This window comes from Takifugu rubripes, chromosome 5, assembly GCF_901000725.2.
Source record: "Takifugu rubripes chromosome 5, fTakRub1.2, whole genome shotgun sequence".
Taxonomy (NCBI): domain Eukaryota; kingdom Metazoa; phylum Chordata; class Actinopteri; order Tetraodontiformes; family Tetraodontidae; genus Takifugu; species Takifugu rubripes.
This window is the reverse complement of record NC_042289.1, coordinates 3518338-3545997: the sequence shown is the minus strand read 5'-3', so window position 1 is coordinate 3545997 and position 27660 is coordinate 3518338. Positions and strand designations below refer to the sequence as shown.

The window sequence follows — 27660 nt, the reverse complement described above, 5'->3', positions numbered from 1 at the left end:
GTGGTGTGGAGACCCACAGACACATATACCAATGTCCCATGTTCATATTCCTGATCTCTTATTTTGTTGTTTAAGTATTTAGTCCTTACATGAATTATTTGTCTTGATTTAAGGTCACCAGGTCAATTTGACCATGAAGAGTAGAATTGTCTTGTATTAATTTATTATCATCAGAGCAAGTGGATTTTCCTCATGGAATCATGATCTGTGAGTGGAAAAGAACACCGTGGCAAAAAATATTGACAAAAAGGATTAGTTAATCATGAGATAACTAATTATGTTGATTGTATCTTGGGAGGGGGGTGTTATTTAACTTTTCGATCATTAAACTTGCCAAACTGACTGAGGGGCATCATTGTCATTCTTAAGGCATGATTGTGTGTATTTTCAGTGATGTCTCTACAGTTTGGATTTTTCACCATGTAAAGTGTCAGAATTTTGCCTCTGACTGAAATAAAGACTTTATTGTATCAGGATTTCTGTCTTTTATGTTAAAACTCTGGTGAGAAAAGAGGCAACTGTACAAAATAAAGATTTAGCACAAGTTGTGTTGACATGCTAGTTTCTTCATGAGTGGCTCTTCCTCGTTATACAGCAGAACCCTATCATCCCTAACCCTAAGTGGTGGAAAACCAATGCAGGTGTTCACATATGGACAAATTTTTCAACTTAAAGCAACGAATAAAGAAAAAACAAATAGCTTTGAATTCTTAACTACCTCATCCTATCAGCCTGCAGGTAACACCTCCTGGATTTCTTCCACAACACTTAATAAAGTCTGAGTTTCCTCATTCATCCCTCATCCATTCAGATCAAGACCATCATGGAACATGGAGAGAGAGACCAATGGAGCAAAAAAAGGGAATATATTCTGGCGTCTGCAGGCAATATAGTAGGGTTGGGTAATGTATGGAGATTCCCATACCTCTGCTTTAAGAATGGAGGAGGTGAGCTGGAATGCAGTGAGAGTTTTTGAATGTGATAATGAAAAGGAAAATATTTGTGTCTCCTAAAAACTAACTTAAAGTAATGAACTATGAACAGTTGACAAAAATCCCCAAACTGATGGAAATTGCCAAATAAGATGAGTTGGAGTTACAGGATGCCACAATATATCAATTATCCACAGTTTATTGATCACTTAGTTATCAGTGACTGCTTCATCACTTAGGTTTTCATTCCTTTTGATTTCATTAGGATTCTCTGCTAATTTAAGATACGTTTCAAAGTGTTTATTACTCTGTCTTTAAATTGTCTTTTGTATACAGACAGTATATACGTTTGTGTGTGTGTGTGTGTGTGTGTGTGTGTGTGTACCTGTGTGCATGTTTGAAGGAGTCTTCCTGTTGCCGTACTGCTTCTTCACTGTGCTGTGTGGTCTGCCACTCTTCCTGCTGGAAACAGTGATGGGTCAGTTCACACAAGAGGGGGTTGTCACCTGTTGGACGAAGATTTGCCCATTGGCTCAAGGTAAGTTTTGGGTTTTAAAAAATGCATGTAATGTGGAAACTGGTAAATATCACATTAGGGACAGGACAGTGGATGGATAAGCTATTGAGGTGGGCCAGCTCTCCCTTGTGCTCCTCCATGATGATGGCCAAGTGGCATTGCATCCAGTAGAACACAGCTTTGTTGATAATATTGTTCTAAAAGAATAATTTGTTTGTCAGAGTAAAAATTAAGTTTATAGTGAGCCTTTTACAAATTAAACAAACTAAATTCCTGAGCCTCAAATATTTCCCTTCATATATTAGTTTACTCTTAACAGAGCATTTCTTTCTTTCTTCCTTACAGGGACTGGATATTTTATCATAATTATCCAGATATATTTCAGAGTTTACACCATTGTTCTGGCCTGGATTGTTTTCTACCTGATCAACTCTTTTCGTGGAACTCTGCCGTGGGCCACCTGCAACAACCCCTGGAACACAGGTGAGTATATAACAGAGGTGAAACCTATTCAACATATATTTCAACATAAGTGAATGCAGTGAAATACATCATTCATCCACGTTCTCTAATAAAAGAAAGAACTTTGCTGCTCCTAAACACTTCTCACTGATTGGAGACTAAGGTCCACGATACAATTGATGGTTGAACTGTTTTATTTGTACGATCCACTGTTGAATGTGAAAGAAAATGTATAAAATTTCACAATCAAAAAATACAACAGCATTGATCAGCTTGAATCTTACAAACAAAATCTAAAACCATCCATCCATCCATCCATCCATCCATCCATCCATCCATCCATCCATCCATCCATCCATCCATCCATCCATCCATCCATCCATCCATCCATCCATCCATCCATCCATCCATCCATCCATCCATCCATCCATCCTCTACCGCTTATCCGGGGTCGGGTCGCGGGGGCAGCAGCCTAAGAAGAGAAGCCCAGACTTCCCTCTCCCCAGCTACTTCTTCCAGCTCGTCCGGGGGGATCCCCAGGCGTTCCCAGACCACACCTTGCATTGTTTATACTCTAATTCAGGTGAAATCAGTTGAAATCTAAATCTTCACCAACAGGTTTACCTCTTATAAATCAAAGTAACACAATATCAATTAAATAAACAAGATAAACATTTAAGAAAACAAGAATTAAGAACATGAACCCAAAATTCAGCGACAGCTACAGAACTTCTCAGCCAATTTAATATTGGGATAACTAATTGATGTTTTTCTGTTGAAGGAAAATCTAGTGTTGACAAGACACACACAAAACTTTGTAAATTCTACATTTGTTGCCATTCTGGGTCACATTTACAGACAACGTACACAGAGTGTGAATGTACCTGAACTGTGTTGCTGCAACATTGTTAACACTGCGATGGGATTTTCCATGATCTATATCCTGTAAGTCATTGGACCTTGAATTACCATATTCTCTGCTTTCTTGCAAACAGACAGATGTATGGATCTCTCAACAGCAGAAGGTGGACATTTGATAATCAACAGTACAAATCTGACCAAGTCTTCAGTCTCTGAATTCTGGGAGTGAGTACCTGTTACACATGAATAATAATAAGGGTTGAAGTACTGACTAAAGCAGAGCCCATTTGTGCATAAGCAAACTGTTGCCATGTACAAACATAGAATTGGTTTCTTTTCCCGTAACAGAAGACGAGTGCTGTCCATTTCATCTGGAATAGAGGAGTTGGGTACAGTGAGGTGGGAGCTGCTGCTGTGTTTGCTTGCCTGCTGGATAGCCTGCTACTTCTGCATCTGGAAGGGGGTGCGGTCTACCGGAAAGGTGAAATCCATAGTTCACCAAGCTATGGGTCTAAGACAGTCTGGATATGGGTGTCAGTTTTCTTCAGACTTTTTCTTCCCACTGATCAAAAATATGATCTTTCAGTTAAAAACTCTAAATTGCACCACGGTGTACATAAAATAGTGGTTAAAGAAAGTGGATGCATTGATAGTCTCTAGCACTGCTCTGGGAAACATTTTGACCTACGATAAGTAACCCAGACTATATTTGTACGCACCGTGAACACTTCAAATTTTGTTCCCTTCAATTTTCAGGTAGTGTACTTCACAGCTATATTTCCTTACGTAATGCTGGCCATCCTACTGGTCAGGGGGTTGACGCTTCCTGGAGCTCTGCAGGGTTTGGTTTTCTACCTATATCCGGATGTTTCTCGCCTAGCAGACCTTCAGGTAAAACAGTGCAAGAATTTGTTGAGGCAACATAGCATTCAATAAAGGATGTCACAATTCTTAATTACAATAATACACAATGTTATTTTTTTTACTAGGTGTGGATGGATGCTTGCTCTCAGGTCCTCTTTTCTTATGGCGTTTCAGCAGGAACACTAATCACCTTTGGGAGCTACAACAAGCTCAAAAACAATTGTTGCAGGTAAGCCATCAAAATCTCAACGAACAGAACAGTTCCTACTATTTTTCCACCCTCTACCACTCTTCCCTTGATGGGGAACTTTATAAAGTAAAAAAATAACAAGAAGGTAATAAAATACTATATAAGCTAAATCATGGTTAAACCATACATCATCAAAACCTCATCCACATTCAGTAGTTATCGCACAATCCCTTGTTTTGTGGCACATCAATGGCTGTGAGATTGGTAAACCATTTTTCAGTCTGATTGTACCTGTATTTTCTGCATGAACAATTGATGAGTGATTGAGTAAATTATGTGGTTGTTGTGGTCACGAGAACCGTCAAGTTCTTCTAGAGAGGGGTATGGTCAGCTTGTGATATTCTGGGTTATGTTCTTGACCTTCTGGAGAATTTCCTCTGCCAATGTAGAGCTGGAGAACCACACAAAGACAAAATAGGCTCTGAATTATAGATGGACACCAACAGTTGTTGTTCCTCGCTTAAACACTCAAGAAAGAATGTCTCTATTGGGCTTTCTTTAACAGTTCCCCTGTGTTCTTGTCCAAGGTAAGATTTTTCATAACGGAGACTCTAAAGAACCAGTACTCAGATGATCTCAGCACTCAGCCCCCACCTATGAATAAGGATTGAATGTCATTTTTGTTCTGATAAATGTCCACTGTGAGATCTTTATTTTTAGGAGTGTTAAGAAGCAAGATGTTCTCTCTCCTCCACCTGCTCTGTATATGTTCACACATGGAATGAGGAAGTCTCATGCATGTCACTCTGAACAGCAGTTTGTGGTGAAAGAGCAGGTAGACCTCATATTTAACAAAAGTAAGTCTGCCTCAGGCGACTTCATTTCATTTTTCTGCAGGCACAAGTGTAGTTCAGCTCCTCTGCAAATGCCGACCCGTGGGATAGACCTACTAATTGTGTTTGTCCACTGTTACAACTTCCATGCATTTCTTAATACAACATAGTACATTTTAAGTACATACTTCAAGCTCTGGCTGTTTAAAATGCCCCAAATGATTATGTCAGGCGAAACTGCAGCGACTGAGCTGCACAATCTGGCCAAGTTTTATGGGTTCGTGTGGTCGTAAGAGCAAAGGTGGACATATTTTCGGATCCCCATCCAGTGTGTTAGTGTAGCTCCTCTGCTGACACATTTTACCTACTGATGGAATTAAGGGAGCATCACCTTTAAATCCACATGTTTATTGAACATTACATCAGGAAACATGCTCTGATGGGTGATAATGCTGCCATGGAAGTGTACTTCAGCACTGGGACAGCAGTCATGACCACATGGAGCCCTCTGGGAATGTGATTACATTTAATAGTCACAATAATGACTGACAATAGTGTTTTGATACTAAAATAACCATTGAGATTATAATACTGATAAAAATATAATAATATGAATAATATAATTGTTTTATTTAAACAAAATAAAAATGGCAGCAGTAACCGTTCTACAATGCTTCCACCTGCCCTTTCCCAGCCATACTCTTATTTTTGTGTACTTTGCTGTTATTTTAATTTTATATTCTATATTTTTGTTCAAACACACTTATGTGCAGGGACTGTCTGTGGTTGAGCGTGCTCAATGCCTCCACCAGTTTTGTTGCTGGATTTGTAGTCTTCTCAACTCTGGGCTTCATGGCACAAGCACAAGGAGTTCCCATTGACATGGTGGCTGAATCAGGTAGGACCTCAAATCACATGGAAAAAGAAGAGAATTCTAATAATGTGGAGTAAACTCATCTGTTCCACAGGTCCAGGACTGGCCTTCATTGCCTTTCCTCAGGCTATTGCCATGATGCCCCTTCCTCAGCTCTGGGCTGTTTGCTTCTTCTTTATGCTCCTACTGTTGGGAATTGACACAATGGTGAGTTGATGCAAAATGCTCTATGCCATATAGAAAAAATGACCCCTGTTAATATCCAAGAGGCAATGGGAGTGCCTATCTCTTGTTCCTCTTTCCTAATAATCACAATGGACGCAAACCCAAGTTACTTGAATTCCTTCAAGAAGGGAGTTGGTCCAGTGCTCTACGTCGAGGATTTGTGATTTGTTTAAATAAAATGTTCTTCTAAAGATTTTCATCCTCCTGCCGTAGGTCCTCCATGAGGAGTATGAGGTCTAAGTTGGGAAACTGCAAATGACCTGCCACTCCATGGGCAGCAGGATTGGCAGTGTTTTTGAACTCCATCCCTTAATTTTTAGGCTCTAGATCAATTTAAAAAACTGTGGGTCAAAAAAAAGTATGTTTTTTGGCAAACATGGATCTCCAATTGTGAAATCACACATTAAAAAACATCACTTCACTTCTGGCAAATTAATTAACTTCTTTTCTTTTTGCATTTCTTAGTTTGCAGGCCTGGAAGCTCTGATATCAGCCATGATTGACCTCTTTCCAGGAGAGATGCGCAGACCCTGGCGTAGAGAGGCCGGCCTCCTTATTTTCTGTTGCACATGCTTCATCGTACAGATCTGCCTCACCACTGAGGTAGTAAACAAATCAGGGCACCCAATAAAGGAAATGAAGAACACAGCATTTTCATATTTAACCTTGTTTCGACATTCTCATGTGCAGGGAGGAGTGTACCTTTTTGAGCTGGTTGACTACTATGGTTGCAGTGGAACATGTATCTTATTTGGATCTCTGATCCAGTGTCTGGCTGTTGGTTGGGCCTTTGGTAAGCAATCTCAGTTATTGTAACTTTTTAGGCTGAAGACCTGAAAAAATTATTCATTTAAGAAACAGGCCTCTTTGCAATCAGACAGTGGATTAAACACTATACTGGACTATCGAGTCAGAGACATACACCTGTCTCTTATAATTAACAAACGTTAATTGTTGTGCAGGTGCTGAGCAGATGTGTAATGCTGTTGAAGAGATAACGGGACAGAGACCCTGGCTTCTTTACAAACTGTGCTGGCGTTACTTTACCCCTTTACTCTCTCTGGTGAGTTGCACAAAGCAGGAATCAGACTAATTGTGTCAAATCCCCATCATTTATCACAGCCACACGTATCCTCAATTGTCCAAATTAATCTCTCTATCTCTAATGCACATTCATTTTATACCAGTCATGTTAGATAATAGATTTATAACCCAAAAGAAGAGATTCCAGATGAGATCCAGATCAGATGATCAGAAATACTGTTCCTTAATACAACAATATTAATTGTTCCATCCATCCATCCATCCTCTACCGCTTATCCGGGGTCGGGTCGCGGGGGCAGCAGCCTAAGGAGAGAAGCCCAGACTTCCCTCTCCCCAGCTACTTCTTCCAGCTCATCCGGAGGGATCCCCAGGCGTTCCCAGACCAGTCGAGAGACATAGTCTCTGCAACGTGTCCTGGGTCTTCCCGGGGGTCTCCTACCGGAGGAACATGCCCTGAACACCTCACCAGGGAGGCGTCCAGGGGGCATCCTAACTAGATGCCCAAGCCACCTCATCTGGCTCCTCTCAACGCGGAGGAGCGGCGGCTCTACTCAGAGCTCCTCCCGGATGGCAGAGCTTCTCACCCTATCTCTAAGGGAGAGCCCAGCCACCCTACGGAGGAAGCTCATTTCAGCCGCTTGTACCCGTGATCTTGTTCTTTCGGTCATGACCCAAAGCTCATGACCCAAAGCTCATGAACATAGGTGAGGGTAGGAACGAAGATCGACTGGTAAATCGAGAGCTTCGCCTTTCGGCTCAGCTCTCTCTTCACCACTATGGACGGGTGCAGAGTCCGCAGTACTGCAGATGCCGCGCCGATCCGCCTGTCGATCTTCCGCTCCATTCTTCCCTCACTCGTGAACAAGACCCCGAGGTACTTGAACTCCTCCACTTGGGGCAGACCCGGAGAAGGCACTCCACATTTTTGCGGTTGAGAACCATGGCCTCGGATTTGGAGGTGCTGATTTTCATCCCAGCCGCTTCACATGCGGCGGCGAACCGATCCAGTGATAGTTGGAGGTTACGGGCTGATGACGCCAACAGGACCACATCATCCGCAAAAAGCAGAGACCCGATCCTGAGGTCACCAAATCAGATCCCCTCAACACCATGACTGCACCTAGAAATTCTGTCCATAAAAATTATGAACAGAATCGGAGACAAAGGGCAGCCCTGGCGGAAACCAACCCTCACCAGAAACGAGTTCGACTTACTGCCAGCAATTCGGACCAAACTCTGGCACCGATCGTACAGGGAGCGGACGGCCCGTATCAGCGGGCCCGACACCCCATACTCTCGGAGAACCCCCCACAGGACCCCCCGAGGGACACGGTCGAATGCTTTAATTGTTCTCTATACCCTAAGGTTGGATGTATGGTTGAATATCAGCACTTTAATGGATCATTTAATCATAAATGTGGATAGTTGCAGACTTTCAGGTTAAAGTTTTCTTAGTCCACAAGCAGCAGATTACTCATTTCAATTAGAAAGTTCAAACTCAACACTTTTCTTTGCCACACTCAAAAACTACCAATGATGGTGTCAACCTACTGTAAACTCATTACTGACAACCTGTCATCTCTTCAACTTGTAATTAACATTGGCATCAGTTTGTAATTTTGTGCACACAAGTGTAATATGAATAAACCACAAGCATCATCTCATCCCTGTTGCCCAGCTCAGCCTCTTTTAACTGTAGTCCTGTTATGGCTTTCCCTAAAGGTTGGCCTCATCTGCTCATTTCTCAACTACCAGCCTCTGAGATCCAGGGGGGGTTATGTGTATCCAGACTGGTCCTACCATCTCGGCTTGGCTATGGCCTTGTCCTCGATGGTTGTAATTCCTTTCTATGCAGTTGCAAAGCTGTGTTTCACTAAAGGAACCCTGAAGCAGGTAAGGGTTCATCTTTGGAACACTTTACAATTCCTATCACCACCATTAATTATCTTCGCAAACAAATTAATATTCTGCCTGACTAGCTGTTATTTTCTGTCCTCTTTGCTGCTCTCAGCGTCTGTTGGTCCTCTGGTATCCTGATCGTGGTGCTGCTCATCCTAAGAGAAATGGACACGAATCTGAGACCATCCACTCATCTGATATATGAGCTGCTATTAAATGCTTAAGAGAAGCACCTACTGACATGAAAAATATCTATCTTTTTTGTGTTATTCACATTCTCACTTCATGTGAGCACTCCTGCAGAAATTTTACCGAACTCCTTGTACTTTTATTTCACAATAAACTAAAGTCAACATGGGACTCATTGGCTCCAGTTGCAATTAAAACAAGAATTAAACCCCTGTGGAGAAATGCAGATATCAGAAAACTAAAAGCTAACAGTTCACCATAAAAAATTACGTGATTAACAACCGGAAAGTCAACTACAAATTGTTAATAATTAGGGTTCTTTTAAGAACCCGAAAGCAGGCTACACGCAGTGTGGATTGAGTCCAGGAACAAAGTCTTTATTAAACAGCCAGCGTGGCGTCATCTTGGACCGCAGGAGAGACACTCGTCCAGTCCTCCGGGGGGCACCGGGAGGTCCAGCGAGCGACTTCCGTCCGCAGGTCGGCGTGGGGACCTCAAACGGGCGAGTGTTATGAACAGTTCCACTAACTGTAAGGCAACAGGGATCATGTTTACCACTACGCGTACGAAATCTTCCGCCTCTGGCAGACGGACGCTCCGTCCTTAAATGGGAGGATGAAGATGTGCGTCCGCCTGCAGCGCCAGCTATTGACAATTATCGGCTCGTTTACGCCCCCTGCAGGAAGAGTCAGGCAACGAACGACCCGAAACCCTGGACCCCCAACACAAATTTATTTTCCGTCAAATCAACCTCTTAACATGCACAAACTTAAATAGATCTTCAAGGATGCCAAACAATACCCCTTGTGAGGATTTTGCAGACAATTTCAGAAGCAAAATTGATGATAGAAATAAAATAAAAATAGAGTCTTTTATCTCAGCAAATTTGAAATGATGGCACATTGGGATCACTGGAGAGTTTTAGCCCTGGTTAAAGTGAGGTCACTTGGTAGAGTTCTCTTCCAAGTAATGCCATCAACCTGCCTTTTATACCCAATTCCTACACCATTTATTGGAAATTCTTTATGGATTCTTTGAGGAACTACTGTCGAATTACTCTGTTCAGATGGGCGCCTTCCCTGGCTCTTTTAAAATTGCGGCAGTAAAGCCCTTTCTGAAGAAAAGCAATTGGGAACCCAACATTTAAACAATTATTGGTCAACAGCCAGCTTATTATTTTTGAGTAAAATACTGTAAATTCCTGTTTTTAATCAAGTAAATGACTTTTGAAAGAGAAATAACATCTTGGGCATCAGTTAGATTTTTCAGTGAATCAGTTCTGAGACAACCCTAATAAAGATTTTAAACATCAGGCACAACTTGGATGACCATAAACTTATAGTCTTGGTACTATTGAATCTACCTGTTGCTTTGAATACAATAGACCACCAAATTTTATTAAATAGAATGAGACACCAGGTCAGGTCGGCCTCGCTGGTACTGTTCTTTATTGGTTCATCTCTTACTTTACCAATTGTTACTTCTTTTTGAGTTTGGATGCTTGTTTGTCAAGTGTTCATGAAATAAAGTGCTGGTTCAATTTAAGGGTCAATTTAAGACCCAATTCTTTTTAACCTGTCCATGATTCTGATAGTTGAATCCGAGCAACTGGACTGTTCGGGTTTCATGAAGATGTTTCACCTCTTGCACCAGGATGGCTACAGAACAAGTGATCAAGAGACATGCAAAGGAAAGAAGGAGCCTGAAAAGGAAAATAGAGGGGAAGGAATCAGATATATTTTGGAATTTGTAAGAGCAGCAGGATTAAATACATATTGTGTGTGTGTGTGTGTGTGTGTGTGTGGGAGGGGGGGGGGGGGGGGGCGCTGTAAACATTGCAGTTATTATCGAAGTCCACAAGGTGGCGGCTATTCACTATTAGATATAATAGTATATACGGTATAGCCGCCGAAAAGACTTTTACACCCCACTACACTAGGTGGCAGTGTGTAGCCTGTTTCCCTTTAAACCGGTGGATAACAAAAACACTTCCGATTCATGTTACAGACTACAGGGTATCATGGCTGACAGTGGGCTAGACAGCACCGCAAAACCCGCTTCGAAAGCGGCCGAGCAACGGCTGCTCCGCCACCGAGAGGAGCTCCACCACTGGCAGAAAAATGCTGCTCTGCTCCGCAGGCGGAACCTGATTACCGGCCTGGCTATTGGAACGTTCGTGGTCGGCATGTGTATCCTTCACCGCGTCCTCAAGATGTTTTAGATGTTATCTAGAAGCTGGACTCATGCGCAAACTTGGAATAAAATGACACTAACTGTAACAGTTTCAGTCTGCAGATTTGAATGTTAACTGCTAACATATTTTTTTGTTTTCTTATTGTAGTAATCTTAAAACTGTAACAATGGCTGTTTCCGAAACCCCACACTTGTTCCCTATTCCCTACTCACTACAAGGGGGACATGGATTGAGTGAACTACGTAGTGCACTCAATTTAAAGTTAGTATTCGGACAACGGTGTCATTTACGGCGCACGTAAAGTAACGTCATGGTGTCGCATAATAATTACGAACCGCTTCGCCAGGAAAAGTGGCCAGGTCCATTTAATTATTTTAACCCATCAGAAATACATTCAGCGGTCATTTTATGAAAATGCAACATTTTACCCTGTATTTAACTTTATATAATAAAATGAAATATTAATGTCAATAATAATACAATAATAATTACTTATTGCCTAAAATAATTAGTGTCCCTTGACATTTTCAAGCCAAGACGTGATGGTACATTCTCAAGTCATATTCTGCTGTAGTGGAAACATTTAATAGAGCAATTTTTCATCAAAAAATGGATTCAGAGCTACTTTTCATCTTTGTAAATATTCTTTTACTGAGATTCTGTCGCCTGGTGAGGAACAGACGATTCCAAAGAACAATTTTAAGTGAGGGGCGGGGGATCAGTGAAGATTGATTTTTTTTTTTTACACATTTATGTTGTAATATTTTAAGATGATCATATTGGATCCCTACTGAAAAAAAAATCTTATTTCCAAAAATTTCATATATCAAACCGCACAGTAGAAATTAGGTTAAAAGATGCGTCCCATGGGACGCATCTTTTAACCTAATTTCTACTGGGATACATTTTCCGTGTTAGGGTGCTCGCTTGTACACTACTTTTCGCAGTGCATTGTGGGATACATTGAGTGCACTACATAGGGTACAGCGATGCTCACTAACAATTCGGGCACTATTTCAAAATGGCGTCCACATTATTGAGTGCACTATGTAGGGTCTAGGGGGTGATTTCGGAAACAGCCATGTTAATGACAACCTTCTGGCACCCGAAAGTCTTATCCGTGATGGCTCAGCTTCCACATTTGCATCTTTAATCTGTACAGATCAGGGATATGTGTGTTTTGTGAGCTCAGTCTGAAAATTTGCCAAATAACATTGGATCCCTATGATCGATGATACATATTTCTGATCTTTGTGCCATACAAAGCATTGTTATTAATAGAGGATCCCCCTGCCTTAACGGTATCAGAGCAATGCTTTATGATTTCTTAAGTTAGGGGTGACATCATGAGGCTGATGACTATTAATTAGGTCATTAACAAACATATTCAACCTACTCTTTTAAAGTACTTCTCGTGTTTTTCCTTTAACTCTGGTTGTGCAGTTGGCTACACCATTCTGTCCGTCAAGCAGGAGAGAATTCTAGAGGAGCTGGATGATGAAGCCAAAATCCACATCATCAGAGGGCCCCGGACTGGAGCCAACTCCTGATGACAATGGACTGTGCCAGGCTTACTGTTTTTCCACCTCAGTGTAGTGGGTGGTGCTAATGTGTAAATTCATTTAAAGGTGACATTACCTTATGTATATTGACCTGTCTGTGAGATATTGTAATGTGTTAAATGTGAAAATTTAAATTGAAAAAAAAGGGAATTAATGGATCTTCCCATCCTTAACAAAACAAGACTCATACATCCCAGCTTCCTTAACTGACTTGATTTCTGCACGTATCATTATTCCATGCATTTAAAGCATTTAGAATATAAAATCTGTACTATAGACTATGAGCATTATATATGTTTATTAATATAAAACCTAAAGTGATCAGAATCTCCACTTAGTTGTTTTAGACATTTGAGTATGATGTGCCTTAGAATGTTTTTTTTTTTAGCAACAGTGGGTTATCTCATGTGAGAGCATGATGGGAGCACATTTTCTTAGAGTCAGTGGCCTCCAGTGGTAAGAACACATTTTGTAGTAATAACTCCTAGGTGTGCTCCTTATGGAGTTATTATAGTTACCAGGGAACAATATTGGAATCTTAACACTGCCCCCACAAGTGTTTCCAGTTAAGAGGTTTGTGGGAACTGGGAGTTAAAATATACTAAGTGTAAAGATGATGGAATATACCAGGTGAGTAGAGTCATCCACTTTAGCCCAGTGTTAAAAATGCTAAACTCTATTCAGTAAGATGAGATCACTGGACAAACTGGTTTTAGATCCGGCCTTCTTTTTCAGGAAATATAGTGTTTACAATTCAGCTCTGATTAAATGTCATCAGCCCCTGGCATTCTGGAGGTTTAGGGAGTGGACACCCGGGGGACATGTTGGAAACGCATACCTGTCATTTGGACAGCCATGTTTCGACAGGTAAGGTGTAAGGCTACACTGTTAAAAAAGAACCAAATGAAAAAAAGAACTTAGCAGTCTACACTTGACACCACAGGAAAGGAAAACATTTTTAACTGTTGCAAACTTGATCCTTTCTTTCAAATTGATCCCCCCCACACCCCCAACTCGAGTCAGATAAAGACGAAACAAACATAAAATGTATATACGTCCGTGTCCATTTCCAGATGCTGGGATTGTGTCAGTCACCAAATGCTCAGCACATTAATGTCTTTGTACTTATGAGTACATATATTCAGAATATAGATACTAACATTATAGGCTCGGGTATCAGTGATGGCATGAGAAGATGAAATAACCAGTTGGGAATTTGTTAGAACTACTGTAACCGCCAGACACACCTATTTTCTTACAAACCTGCGTGGTAATGGAATTATCCATATTTGATCTGAAACCCAAAGATGAAGTAGAGGAACTGCCTTGGTAGAAACAGGAAGGACAGAATGCTGGGGGGCCAGTCTGTAAACACCGCTTTTATTCCTCTGTTGTAGTACCAAATACAAGTAAAATACATATTTCCTAATTTCACCCTTTTATCACTGTGAGGACTTTCATATGTAATCATTCATTTCCGAGCCACTGACCCTAAACCGAACCTTAACAATAATTCTATGCTGATTCTTAAGACTCTCACACAGCCTGTTGGAGTTGTGAGGACCATCCAAAAATGCCCTCATTTCCCCACAAAAGGTCCTTTGTGACAGAACTGTGTATTTTATGTGTTTATTCAATGCCCACTGTATTCCGTAAGGACGACAGACATACATCAGGCTCTTGATAGATCAATTTCTTTAATTAATCAGGAATGTCTGGCATTCTTTTTCAAGGGTTGGCAATCTTTGGAACGCATCGCCATTGGCACGTGGACAGTAGAATGCCACCAGCTCTCAGCAGCATTTAAATGCTAAGCAGCCGATCAGAGTAGGACCAGGAATACCGCTGACGAGGAGCCGAGCGTTTGTCTGCAGTTAACGAGTCTACACACGTTTCCAGCTCAACTACTCAGTTGTTTGGCCATGTCTTAAAATCTTTACAAGATGTGAAAATAAAGCAACTTCTCATGTATTTCCATGTCACGTTTTGCACATTTAAGTACTTTTTATAATCTATAAAAGTAAAAAAAAAAAAATCTGAATAGTTATCTCTGAAATATTTATCAATACTTATTATAGCTTATGAATAAATGGGACGATTTCTTGTTTTCACCGCAGCTAAAGACAAGAAAGATTAAATCACAGCAAAAAAAGAGAGCTCTCTGAGACAGAAGAGGCTGGCTCAGGACGGGATCCACTCAGGATTTTGCAGCAGCTGTGAGGGGCTGCTCAGGGGTACCGAGAGGGGAGGCCTGGAAAGATTCTGGGAGATTCCTGGCATACTCCACAAGCTCATAGGAATCTCTAATGTCTGTCAGGCCAAACCAGAAGACGGTCCATGCGCCATTCACAAAGCTGCCATCAGAGTGCTTAAAATACCTACATGGACAAGAAATTGGACAGAATCAGCAGTGACACAACTCTTGCATTTCACTGAACGTGTTTGGAGCCCGACGGGACGGTGACGGTCAGCGCACGCTAAAAACTGAAACCAAAAGTGAAATGTGACCTCCTCGTGGCTGCAGAGTAAGTCACAAACCACGGTTGCATGGGCGCTGAAAACGTCTGGCAATCTTCCCAGAAGTTTTCTATGAAACGTTAAGATTACCAGGCTATATTTAGATAGAGACAAAGACAGACATGTAATGTGCCGCCTCAACTGGCAATGATGTAAGGCGACCTCGTTTCGTTTTTGCATGCCTGATATGCTGACTGGCTTTATTTCACCACCCTCTCGAGGTCCCTGTATTACTCTAGGTGTAGTGAATCAGTATAAAAGATCGGCCCCACTTGTTGAGTTGAATTAATGATACTCTGTGAATCAGCTTTTTGATGATATTCTAATTGAGTGGGATGCACCCGTCTTTTAAACGTTAACAGAATAAAAAGTCTCACCAGGGATTGATCCTGTTGGTGGCTCGTGACCTCCAGAACAGTTTGCCCAGGTCCTGTCTGATGCATTCCCACAGGAGGTGACTGGTGCCCTGGCCCTGTTTACTGCTGCTCACCACAAACTTATCCAGGTACGGGGTTCCGTTGTTCACCGGCTCCATGGTGATGATGGCTGCTGCGTTGTAGCTGGGGTGAAGGGCCAACGGACAACTTAGGGCCACGTAACGGAAACTCATAGCTGCGAGCTATGAGGCCAACGCTGGCTAGATCTACTCTATATGCGCTCACCCTTCAGACAGGTAGATGGAGTGCACGCGTCCCTGCAGAGAGTCGATGTAGTCTCGCCTCAACGTTTTATCAAAGGACTTGTTGATGAGAGCCAGAAGGCGTTCCACATCGATCCCAGCCAGAGAACTGTGTCTTTAATCACACACACGTGCACGCAGGGTTAATAAAACACACTTTTGTGGAGCCACACTCGCTCATATGATCTTATATAGGTGCAATAGAAAATAATATTGAGTATTAGTTACAGTTTTTTTTTATTTCTTGGTATTATATCCCTCTGTCAGAGTTCTGTCAGCACTATAATAAGGTTCTTTTTTGGCTTTTAGGCTTCCACATTTCTCATTTTAAAATGCACGCATCTTTAAAACTAAAATAATTATGGATGAAAAAACCAGAAGGTAACAGATTAATGAGAATGCTCCCATTGAATTACAAATCAAACCTTCCATCTGTGCTTTGGTGTGAAAGGAACTTACCGATGTATGGGGTCCCCATTTTTAAAGAGAGTCCCAGACCCTGAACCACAAATATAAACAAAACAACATTTAAATAAAAACTCAGGTGACTAAAATAAGTCGGGCAAAAGTTTGTTCATGATATGTGTCTGTCGTCCTCGTTAAATTAGGACACACTGCACCCAAAAAAAAGAGAATAACAATTGATTACAGTTAAACAAAAGGCAGAATAAGTGTGTGAACAGTCTAAAACAGTGTGTGCACAGTCGCTCCTTGCACCTAAACAGTGTGAGTGAGTCACCTCTGTGACTGAAGAGCTCCGTGAGCAGTGCGTCTGCAGACGTGATCACTGCAGACGACTCCGTCGGCAGCTGATTGAGCAGCCTGGCTATGGTGGCCACGCGGCAGCGTTGCGCTTTGCTCAGCCATGCTGCTGTGGACAAAATAAGCAGGTTGCTGGGCAACAACACCGTCTCCAGAACCTGTAAGAGACGCAGGTGTTCGATGTAAATTGTTCTATCGTATCGTCACTGTGAGTGCTCGTCGCACGCCAGGCTACCTTGTGTTCTTGACTGCGGAGCCCCCCTGAAGTGTTCAGAAACACGACTTTATAGGGTTTCAGGACTCGGGAAACAGCTGCTGTAACCTCTGTGGAATCCAAGATGACTGAACAACCTCGACCATCCCTCCCCACTGGACAAACCAATGGGATCGTCCCACAGCCCAGACTCCACTGGAGGAGACTGCTGTCCACACTGATGGAAGGTGGGGCACTAAGGAGAAGCAAGTCAAGAGAATGAGAGGGGTGGGGGAGTAGTCAGGGCAAGAAAGAGCCATGTTATTCAGCACTGTCAAGGAGGATTTCATGTTTTATATTGGCACCGTTAGATTTTTGAAAAACAATTCATCAAGCATGTCAAGCAGAGGAGATTCTAGAGGTTGAGAGGTTGAAGAATAAGTCTAAAACAGCGTGAGTGTACACTTGCTCCTTACATTACACCGAAACAGTCTGAGCATTTGAGTCTCACCTCTGTGGCCGAAGGGCCTGTCCCAAGTGTGTCAACATGTGAAAATGCAAAATACAGCTTTTTTCATGCACCTATTTTTGCTCTCAGCTACTAACGTCCTTGAGACCTAGCTTCTAGCTGCGTCGCGTCATTCTAGAATTCTGTCAATACAACTGTAATTGTATGCACCTGTTTGTTTTTCTTCAAATTTTTAAAAACGGGGCTGTTTTGGTTTGAAATGAACACTTAAGACAGGATGCAGAGGAAACTCTGGTATCATCTCTGTCAGGGACGCTTCACCAAACCACGGCGATTGAAAAGAAAGTCTCCAGATTAGTTCCTCTGACTTTAACCCCCCCCCCACCCCCCCTAACGTTGTAAATAGAGTAAACATAAAAACACAAAATAAGAATCTATGTGATTGCATACTCACTTATTTTATAAATAATAAATCATAAAGACAGCACTAAAAAAAGTAGTTGCAGCTGGAGAGCTGAAAACAACATCCAATCCCAAGAACATTATTATTGGTTGTTTTTTTGGCATGTACTATTGAACTCAATGTGCATGTCTCCACTTTCTCTCCCTGAGCAGAATCTTGGCCAAATTCTTTCTAGCACAGCTGTCTCGCATGTGTTTTTGCTCCTGTTGCAACTCGTGGATGGTTGCATCACCCCCAGGAGCTCTGGGCAACCACAGTAACAGCATGAATGGGGGTTAGACTGTCTCCTTCTCAGAGCTCACCTGCTTCCAGTTTGGGTTTCCTGCAGCAGGAGGAAGGACTCAGCGGAGAAAAGTGGCAGGACCACGGCAGAGTGTTGCTGGAGAGCCTCCGTTAGCTGCTTGCTCCGCTTCACCAGCCCCTTGGTGCACTGAGAGCCTGCTATCGGCTCGCCGGGGCTGAGATCCTCGTGCTCGGACCAGCCCATTATCACTACAGGCTTCATGTCCATCCGCTGGAGGAAGGAAAGCCCGAAAGCGAGCCTTTGAACCATTTCCCTGCTTTCAAAGACTGAGCTGTCCACCTGGGGAAGACAAACGTGTGAACAGAACATCAACCTCATCGTCAACAACGGGAAGAAGCCAAACTGTCCTCAAAGAAGCATCACCAAATATATCGAGCTGAGGCAAACATATTTTTTTTGAGCAGAATGTCTCTCCTTTCCTATTCTGCACAACTTATGCTGATCTATATGAACTGGAATGTTTCCAGTTGCATACTTTCATGCGTTACCTATACTTTCAAAATTACTTCATAACTTCTTTAAAAAACAAACAAACAGCGTAAAACATTCACAAAGGTGACTGTCAGAGACACGTTGATTTATAGAAAATCAAAGCGACAGTCAGGCATCTACCTCCAGCACGGCGAAGGCAGGAGACTGCGTCGCGGTGGCTCTCTGGAACTGGGTCAGCCAGTACCGAGCCTCCCGGGGGTCCCCGCCGACCTCGCTCAGGAAAGCCCTGACGTCGCGGTAAATCAGATTTCGGTTGGTCGGCGCCTGTCGGTCCGCGGGGGACAGACAGCCCAGAGAGTCCTGCTGATGCAGCAGCAGCGGGCTTTTCCCCGCGTCCCCGGACGCGTCGGAGCTCATCATGCAGCGTCGAGGTGCCGCCATCCTCCGCTGCCGCTGGCCGGAGCCCCGGGTCAGCGCCGGGAGAGACGGGCTGGACAGGTACTTTCCTGCCAGGGCCACGGCCCGGCAGCCCGGGGAGCCGCTGTTGAGTTTCGCCATGTCGAAGCCTTTTCTCCGTGGGGTCCCGGCGCTGACTGCTGAGCTTCTGGAGCTCTGCTCTGACACCAGGAAGTGCGTTTCACATTACTGGCTCGGTAACCGAGGGGAGAGTCATCTGACTCGCCGAGTAGCGAGTCGGCTTTGACAGGTTGAGGCTAAAAAGTGTTTCTGGAACTCCTGGAACCACGTAATGGAGCCCCAACCTTGGTTTGTTATTATTTTCCCAATCAACGTTCCCCCTCAGGTTTTCATAACTAGTTGATATTGGCATTCCTCAGTCATCCATTTCAGCATCTATTTGTCATTCTCTTTTTTATTTACTGGCAGAAACACACGTAATTACAAATATTTATTTATATTACAAGGTTATGAACTGGCCATTAGAGTCCAGGGATACGTGTCACGCATAACCCGCACTTTTCGCGTCTTTTCCGAACATTTTTTCCAAGGAAATTTAGCAGGAATACAATGTTCTTTTTACGCACACGCTATTCTAGAACCTTCCCACATTTGCGCCTGTTCACGCACATAACGTGGCAAAGCCTGTAGATGGGGCTGATACCCCAAAAATGGCCCCTGCGGGCAACCCTGCAAAATCCAAACTCAACTACAGCGGGAACAAGACCAGCATCTGTTAGTCGGCTTCTTTTGGTGTATTCAATATTTAAAAAGGGCAAGTTGTTGTTTGCTGAAGGCGTGATCGAGATAAACAAGTTTATATGACAAATGTTAGCAAGGCAAAGATGATGTGGAGGTCGGTGAGGTTGCCCAATGCATAAGGAGTTAATTAGGCACCACAGTCGTGCAGGAGGAACACACACACACACACACACACACACACACACACACACACACACACACACACACACACACACACACACAAACAACAGGTCAATGCCGAAGAGCCAAAAAAGGAGGAAAAATAGAGAACAAGACAGTGCACAGATTTAATTACATATTGTACAAGTGGCAGCTTTGGACCTGTTGCTAATCTGTAAACTCTGTAAAATCAGTATAAAGTTACACTGATGTTGAATATTTTCAAGGTCAAGCTTCCCAGAATACCTGCTCTTTCTCTCCTCTACACGTCAGCCCTTGCTGGGAAACTGCTGGAATGGCTGGAGGCCACGAGCATGTACTGAACTGGGCTGAATTAAGTTGCAACACAATAGTAGCAGGCTTGTCTGGATTGGTTTGGAGCATAAAGGATAGAGGAAAAAAGGCTATATTTAAAATCAAAGTTTCATACATCAATTTGCATTTATATAGATGTCAAACAACAGCCCCAATAAATGGAATTTACTGTTTTTGATTATTCTTTTATTAAACATTTTATAAGAAGTGCAACAAAAGGGAACAAAACAGTGAAAGTGTGACTAAATATGAACAATAATAGCATAAAGAAAGGAGTTACAGACATCATAAAAATAGATTAAGTAGTCTGATCCTTTACTAAGAGTGTGCAAGTAAATGACATGCTTCCCAGGCTGCCTCTGTTCCCCTCAGTAACAGCCTCTGAAGAGCAACAGAGTGAAACAAAGTGCAGCGCTGACAGTTCCTAGTCTCGTTAGATAAGCACCTCTCACGTTTCATCCTGTCGCAAGGCATGGGCACAGCGTGCAAACATTCAGGTGCACGCAGGAAGACGTGGGAGTGAATCATCTTATTTTTAGACCCTGTTGAAGAACACAGAAATGTGCAGACACAAACAAACACACACACCATGAAAAATGTCCCCCACTGTAGGCGTCTTGTTCTCTTGAGCATGGAGCATTGGCAGCTATTACGTTTCATTTCCCTTTCATATATTTGACGTCAGCACTGCTACAGAGTGCATGACATGAGGTCTAAGGTCAGCCTGGTGGCAGAGTTTAACCCAACCCAACTCCAACTGTTTACCCTGGTGTTGTTTAGCCCGGCATTAGTGTGTAAAGAATGAAATATTGTTGACAGCATGTTCCTTGTGACTCATGGACACAGAAAGAGTTGAAGGAGGAGAAGATGGCTGGACACCACAACTGCAATGAACATTAATGGGTTAACACAACTAAAACAGCAGGTTATCTCAGAAGAGGGAAAACAGAGGGGAAATAGAAAACAAGCCCCTTTACATTGAAAAAAAAATCCTTCAGAACATGTCAAGGAAGACTTTAAACCAAAATACTATAAGAGAACTGAAATGTGGACAGTTTCCCAGCAATGGATGACATTTAGTAGCACATCCATGCGGCAGGTGGTGGCCTGTTGTTCCGGACTCTGGAGGATGCAATAGCAGCAGGGGCCCACATGGGGGAGCCCTCCGCCTTAGGGTGAGTGTTCAGGTTTTCCCTCTTGAAACTTTTTTATCCGATAAATGTTTCCATGCTGAGAAGGTCAGTGGAAGACACACTTGTTGACAGGAGGTGTTGACAGGAGGTGTTTGATTCTCTGGAGGATCCATGGGAATCATGATTCTACTGAGATCAAGTGTTTAACCTGATGCATAACATGAAATGATTCTAAATTATTCTCAGAACTGCTGTCTAATGTTGGGGATAAGAAAAATCAACAATGTCCTCCTCCTACATGGTATGTGAATTGGGACTATGATTGTTTGGATTACTTTGAAGTTCATTCAGTTTTAGATCTAAATTTTCGGTCGTTTTTTGTGTGTTTGACTGTGTTCAAGATTTTGAAATCTGTTATTTTTCTGATCTACTTTTTAACACTCCATCTCAATGTAGTAGCCAAAAATAATATGCTCAAGCAAGTCAGGGCGTCTACTCACACACACCTGTCAATATTGCCTTGACTGCAGCGGCTCAGTAAAAAAAGGAGTTTGAAGTCACTTAGAGAGTTTGCACAGGTCAGAGAGACCACCACTTACATCACTTCCTGTCTGCTGCTGTCTGATGACATCATACTTATGTCTCAATTTCTTCCCTATCTGTCATCCGGCGGGACACAGAGGAACAGAGGAACACATCTACCCTGGCTGCCCTCTGGGGAACACACACACACACACACACACACACACACGCACACACACACACACACACACACACACACACACACACACACAGCAGTGGGGAGGTTCATGTACTGTATAATCTTAAGGAAGCGATTATGGGGTGTGAGATCAAAGTTTCTGTGCGACAGGAAAACATTCCTCCCCACATTCACCCTGAGGGACAGAAGAATGGACAGTTTCCTTATGTTGACACTCAAGCCCCTTTTCTACAAACAAATGTTTTGATCTAAGAACATCACATGCCATTGTTGAAATCATTTTCTTGAGCAAACCTTCATTTTCTGAGCATTAAGTGCATAAATAAATGTTCGCTGGGCCACCTTTGAATATCGGACAGTGTGTAATGTTGATCTAATCAGATTATCAGACAATATTTAATTAATTTCATGCTAAAACTTCACAGAAAGAGTATTTACACTCGAAAAACACAACTTTAATGTACAGTCTACCTACTGCTGCCTAGCAGTACAAAAGGCTTTTTATGAAGGCATGCAAAGAGTTCTATGTTGGGGGTGGTGGGGGGGGGGGGGGGGGGGGGGGGGGGTCTTAAAACTTACATCAATTACATAAAGGATTGTAGATATAATTCTAAAATAACAATGATCCCTTTCATGTAGCGTGGCAGCATTATAATGATGGCGTAAAGGCTACATGTTCATTGTAAGAGCTCATCTCCAAACAGACATTTACTTTTTGGATTTTGTTGATATATGCATGATTCCTTCCGGAGTGTTGTTCATTTAAGGCCCTTCAGGATCTTGTTGTAGGCTGGGACAGGAATTATAAGTGCGGTTTGGGTTTTTAGTTAGAAACTAACATTGAAAACACTTTTTCCTGCCGCTCGGAGTCCTTCAGGAGAATCCGTGTCACTTTCAGTATTAATGGGCTTAGCACTGAATCACAAAACAGCTCCATTAAATATTAGCATGTTGAAATATTTGCAGATACGTCATCATACCTTAGCTGAGTGTAGGGGATAAAGAAATGCTGTGAAAAAGTTAGATTTAGTTGAAATTGCTTATGTTGTAAAGGCTTCATTTAAGATACTGTTAGTCTCTCATTCTGTCTCTATCAAACACACAGAGGGAAACCTGCACTATCCACAGGTGATATTTTCCAATGATTGTAACCACAGAGGTGATACATTTGCCAGAATGTAATTTCACAATTATCATTCATGTTCAGTCACTGCAAGCAAAGTAAACCATTTAATATCAGGTCTGTGATCTAACATCATTTAATCACAAATTACTCACAGTTTAAACTCTGCAAAAAGAAGGTGAGACCCACTCTTGTACACTGCTGTGACGATGCTCATCACTGTCGGACTAGCAGAGGTGTTTTCAGGCCCAGCTCCTCCTCACATCTCTGACCTGTCTAGAGGTTCTAGACAGGCTCTACTAGAGGTTCTAAAAGGCCATTTTAAGTAACCGTGCTTTTGGAGCAGATGCTCTGAGGCTCTATAACATCTCCACCTGCCTTTATTCGCTGCCTAGACACTGGCTTTGTTTTTTTAAGCTTATCGTAATACCTTTCCTTTTATCTATTAGTTACAAAAAACTAACAAAAACTATTCTGTTTACTTTTTTGTATACCATTTTCTCAAATTTTATCCTTAATTTCTGTTTTACTTGTCTTGCGCAGCACTTAAATTGTCTGCGAAAGGTGGTTTATTAATAAACTTGAGTTACTAAGCAACTTTGGCGTTATACATTTGCCACTAGGGGGCAGCAGAGCAAACGGCTACGATCTCATCCATTGGCTCTCTGGAGGAGTCACAGCAGCCGCAGTGATTTAAAACCTTTTTTAGAACATGCCGGCTTTAATTTTCTGCGTGAAGATTGTAATTGTGCCAGTTGTCAACAGCACAGGCACGCATGCATGAACAAGTCGTGACCGAGCACAGCGGTGGATGAGGTTTGCTCCACAAATGTGCCTGAATATTTTGGAAGGTTTGGAATCTAACTGGTCCTCATTTGATGTTTACCATATTGATACCTCTAATGCAATCACACATTACATAAAACTTTGTTTAACGCCTATAAACACAGGTGCATCTATCCATCCATCTTCTACCACTTTCCCTTTAACAGGGTCACGGTGGCTACTTACAAGACAAAATAAATAAATTTGACCTTTTCCTTCCAGTTGAGGAACCAAAGCAGATTAATTTTCTTTCATTGGCTAAAGTTGCTATAAATATCAATTGTTTTTTAATCTAGGAATTTTATCAGTCATTTGTTCAGCATTATGCCATTCTTTAAATATTTTTAGTAATTATTATTGTTTTAGTTTTTTGATATTGTTATTGACATTGTGTGTGTATGTGTGTGTGTGTGTGTGTGTGTGTGGGTATTTTAAAAACTGACGGTGTTTCATTTGTCCTGATGAATTTGTGAAACACCAAATGAAATACAAAATAATCACATTTATTTGATCCATGGTAGTTTGAGAAATGCTTTGTCAAGCAACCCTTTTATTGGCTCAGGCTTAGACACCAAAACCATGGATTAGAACCCAAACGCTGCCTCCGTGAGTTCAACAATGTTTCACATGCAAGAACCTGAAACCCAAACAGACCCAAAGAAGATGATAAAGCGAAATTTCAGAGGTCGAGCTGAGCGTAGGGCCACGCCGCAGCAGCCGTTGTCATTTTTTAAACGGTGTCGTCAGTATAGAAATCTGCTGTATATATGCTGCTGTGTTTACACGTTGTATTGCACAACACGCTGCAGCGATGAGGTCTCTTTTCTGCAGCCCGTTTGGTTTATTTACTCTGCACAGTGGCCCGACGCCTCCTCACTGTGTGAGTGCACCCAGCGCTCTGGTGGTCTGCATGAAGAGGCGTGACATGTTACAGTAGCTTCAGCGTCCTGTGATGTTGTCCAAACACATGGGGCACCACTTTTCCAAACAATGGCGGTTGATCTCATCCCTGGGCTCGCAGAGCCCGCAGACGTGTTCTGATGCCTCCCTGAGCCTCGCAGCTCTGGGTCAGCGGCAGGAGATCTGCAACGCAGCTCACGCTCAGAGGTTCATCAACGAACAGACTGAAGCGATGAGGAATCTGATCAGTCCGTCTTGGAGCAAATATCTGAGCTGTGGACAGCACTCGTGAGCAAGGCGGTGGTGACGACATCCTCATAGAGCGAGCGGCACGTGCTCACAACACAAACACGCTGTTGTAAGAGTCACAAAAATGAGTTGACCAGGAAGCAAATGCCATTTGACTGAGAAGAAGCGTTGAATATTGTGCAGGTTTGTGCTCAGCAGGCTCATGTTCCTCAGGAATCCTGACTAGTGTCGATGGTAAATCCACTTTACTTTAGCACCTGCTTGGTCCCACCAGGATTCCACTCAGTCTTTTTTTTTTTTTTAAGAATCGCAGAGGTACCAGAGTCTAGACCAGCGTGGACAATCTGTTTGTATTCGCCTTTTGTTGACCTCAGTGTTTGCTCCTGACTGTCTCTCGACCATTTTCTGGGAATTTGTCTGAACTTTCCCAACTCTTCCTGTGGTGTGGTTGCTTTTCTCCCAGTTGCTTAACTATACCTGCGCGGTGGAGTCCACAGCACCGCTCTTTACACCAGCAGTGCCGATATAAACCTTTTTAAGGGCAAAAAACACATTTGGTGGTTCAGATCTAAGGTTTCGTGCCTCAGGACTCGGACTTGGGCGGAACGGAGGCCCATGGAAGGAGCTCTCTGTGCAGTCTACTCCTACTGTGCAGCCCAGACTCTCTGGCCACAGCGGAGGAGTGACTGCAGTGTTTTTACTAAAGCCTCCAATATTTATTTAGAAAAATTATCCCATTCTGAGTTTAATTACATCCCCACTGTGTATGGCGTGTAGAGTGAAGAATGCTACAAACACTCATTTCTCTGTGAATCCAGGAGTCTCCGAGGATGCAAATTTCACTGCTATAGACGGAAACCTTTATTTGTTTCCTACCTGCGTGCACGTTTTGTGTCTTTCTGCACTCTGCGTGGGTGGTCATTTAATCACAGCTTGAATGTGGTCACTCGTCCCCTCCGAGGGCGAGGAGGCAGGTTGAACTGGAACTTTACATCATCTCCGAGCTAGAAGCAGCTTGTTTACGTGAGAATCCATCAACAGCGGGTGTTAAAGTGCTGCTTCTCTCCAGTGCAACAGGTCCATCCTCCTTTAAACATATGATACCACGGTGCTGGGCAGTAAACATGCAGGCTTTTAATGCTGATCTGTTTTTTTTTACAGTTCACAACACACAAAATCTGCAGTGTAAAACCAAAAACAAGAAGAATGCAAATATTCATAGCACTTGATTTTGATGCAGAAACCCGCAGGTATGTTGATGTTTTTGCATTACGTCCGTACATCAGCACGTTTAAAATGAGATAATAAAGACATGACATTTGTTGTTATTATTTATTAATATTATAATCTTTGTCACTATTATTAATATGATTAGTGTTGCAAAAGGTTGAAATTCTTATTTTTATATTCTTATTTATTGATTTAGTTACCGGTAGTTATTTATTCATTCATTCATTCATTCATTCATTCATTCATTCATTCATTCATTCATTCATTTATTTATTTATTTATTTATTTATTTATTTATTTATTCATTTATTTATTTATCTATTTAGTTAGTTAGTTAGTTAGTTAGTTAGTTAGTTAGTTAGTTAGTTAGTTAGTTAGTTAGTTAGTTAGTTGGTTGGTTGGTTAGTTAGTTTTTATTTATATGTCTTTTTCATTTTTAGGCCTCAGAAATGTGCCAGTTGGGTTGATGAAACCAAGACAACACTACTATTGGACACGAAACCAGAACACTCAATTTAAAATTGTCAGAAATGACTTTGAATGACTTTAAAGTTATGACTTTATTTATTTTACTCAAATAAAATAAAGTCGAGAATTTTCCGAAACATAAAACTGCCTTTCTCTCCAAAGGAAAACGTGCATGAAGCTCAATAACTCTTGGTGGCATACGGCCGACACTGTCCTTTATCCTTTACTTTTTGAATTTGTGCTGCATTAGAGCTGAAGTTTTAAGAAAAATTTTCTGTTTGAATTTATTTACGACTAATTGATATGATGATTGGGATGATGAGGCTCCCCCTATAATATACTGACACATGCACATATGATACGATGTAGAAAAGGGATTTCACTGGATGTTCAAAGGTTTTACTTCCATTTAACAAACAAGGCTTCCTCCTCTAGCAATTATTACTGAAGCCCATTGATGGAATCAAATCAACACCCTGCACACACATCATAGGAATAAACCGATAAAGCACAACAATTTCCAGCGTGCCCAGAGGTCGTGACGCTGTGGTGCAAAATATATGTACTTCTAAATGAGAGGGTGCTCAGCAGCTTGTCAGACAGCTTGTGGGCACATGCCTCCCTGCCATTGCAGACACCCACAAAATCCCCAGCGGTGCCACCCTGCCACCCTGGTGCCACACAGAGACTTGAAACGCCAAATTAGAGTCAGTCGATAGTGCGTTTGGATGCAGAGTCAGGGTGGGCTCATTGGTGTGGTCGGGTATGTTGGCGAAGGGTGGTTATGTGTGGGTATTTGTTAAGTCGAGAGCGGTGTGTGCGTATGTGCGCGTGTGTGTGTGTGGTCAGCGCGT

The 27660-nt window shown here is 42.3% G+C and overlaps 3 protein-coding genes and 1 long non-coding RNA gene across 4 annotated transcripts; 3 read left to right on the top strand and 1 right to left on the bottom strand.

Moving 5' to 3' along the window:
- Positions 1-380: 380 nt before the first annotated feature.
- Positions 381-9053, top strand: LOC101069273 (sodium- and chloride-dependent betaine transporter-like). Its single transcript, XM_011603700.2, has 15 exons — positions 381-738; positions 812-947; positions 1336-1470; positions 1795-1932; positions 2907-2997; positions 3121-3253; positions 3529-3663; positions 3762-3865; positions 5433-5557; positions 5628-5740; positions 6224-6361; positions 6449-6551; positions 6721-6821; positions 8525-8695; positions 8814-9053. The coding sequence occupies exons 2-15, from the start codon at positions 824-826 to the stop codon at positions 8904-8906; spliced, it is 1704 nt and encodes a 567-aa protein (XP_011602002.2). The 5' UTR covers positions 381-738; positions 812-823; the 3' UTR covers positions 8907-9053.
- Positions 9054-10863: 1810 nt separating this feature from the next.
- On the top strand, positions 10864-12856 carry coa3b (cytochrome C oxidase assembly factor 3b). The gene is made up of 2 exons (XM_003979659.3): positions 10864-11079; positions 12528-12856. The coding sequence occupies exons 1-2, from the start codon at positions 10911-10913 to the stop codon at positions 12632-12634; spliced, it is 276 nt and encodes a 91-aa protein (XP_003979708.2). The 5' UTR covers positions 10864-10910; the 3' UTR covers positions 12635-12856.
- A 1149-nt stretch (positions 12857-14005) lies between these two features.
- On the bottom strand, positions 14006-19130 carry nags (N-acetylglutamate synthase). Its single transcript, XM_003964403.3, has 8 exons — positions 18646-19130; positions 18032-18312; positions 16840-17053; positions 16582-16762; positions 16302-16341; positions 15826-15957; positions 15541-15723; positions 14006-15024 (listed from the first exon to the last, which is right to left on the bottom strand). The coding sequence occupies exons 1-8, from the start codon at positions 19021-19023 to the stop codon at positions 14844-14846; spliced, it is 1590 nt and encodes a 529-aa protein (XP_003964452.1). The 5' UTR covers positions 19024-19130; the 3' UTR covers positions 14006-14843.
- Positions 19131-21222: 2092 nt separating this feature from the next.
- On the top strand, positions 21223-26879 carry LOC115249931 (uncharacterized). The gene is made up of 3 exons (XR_003888552.1): positions 21223-21332; positions 26270-26358; positions 26779-26879. It is a non-coding gene; the product is annotated as an uncharacterized lncRNA (long non-coding RNA).
- Positions 26880-27660: the final 781 nt, after the last annotated feature.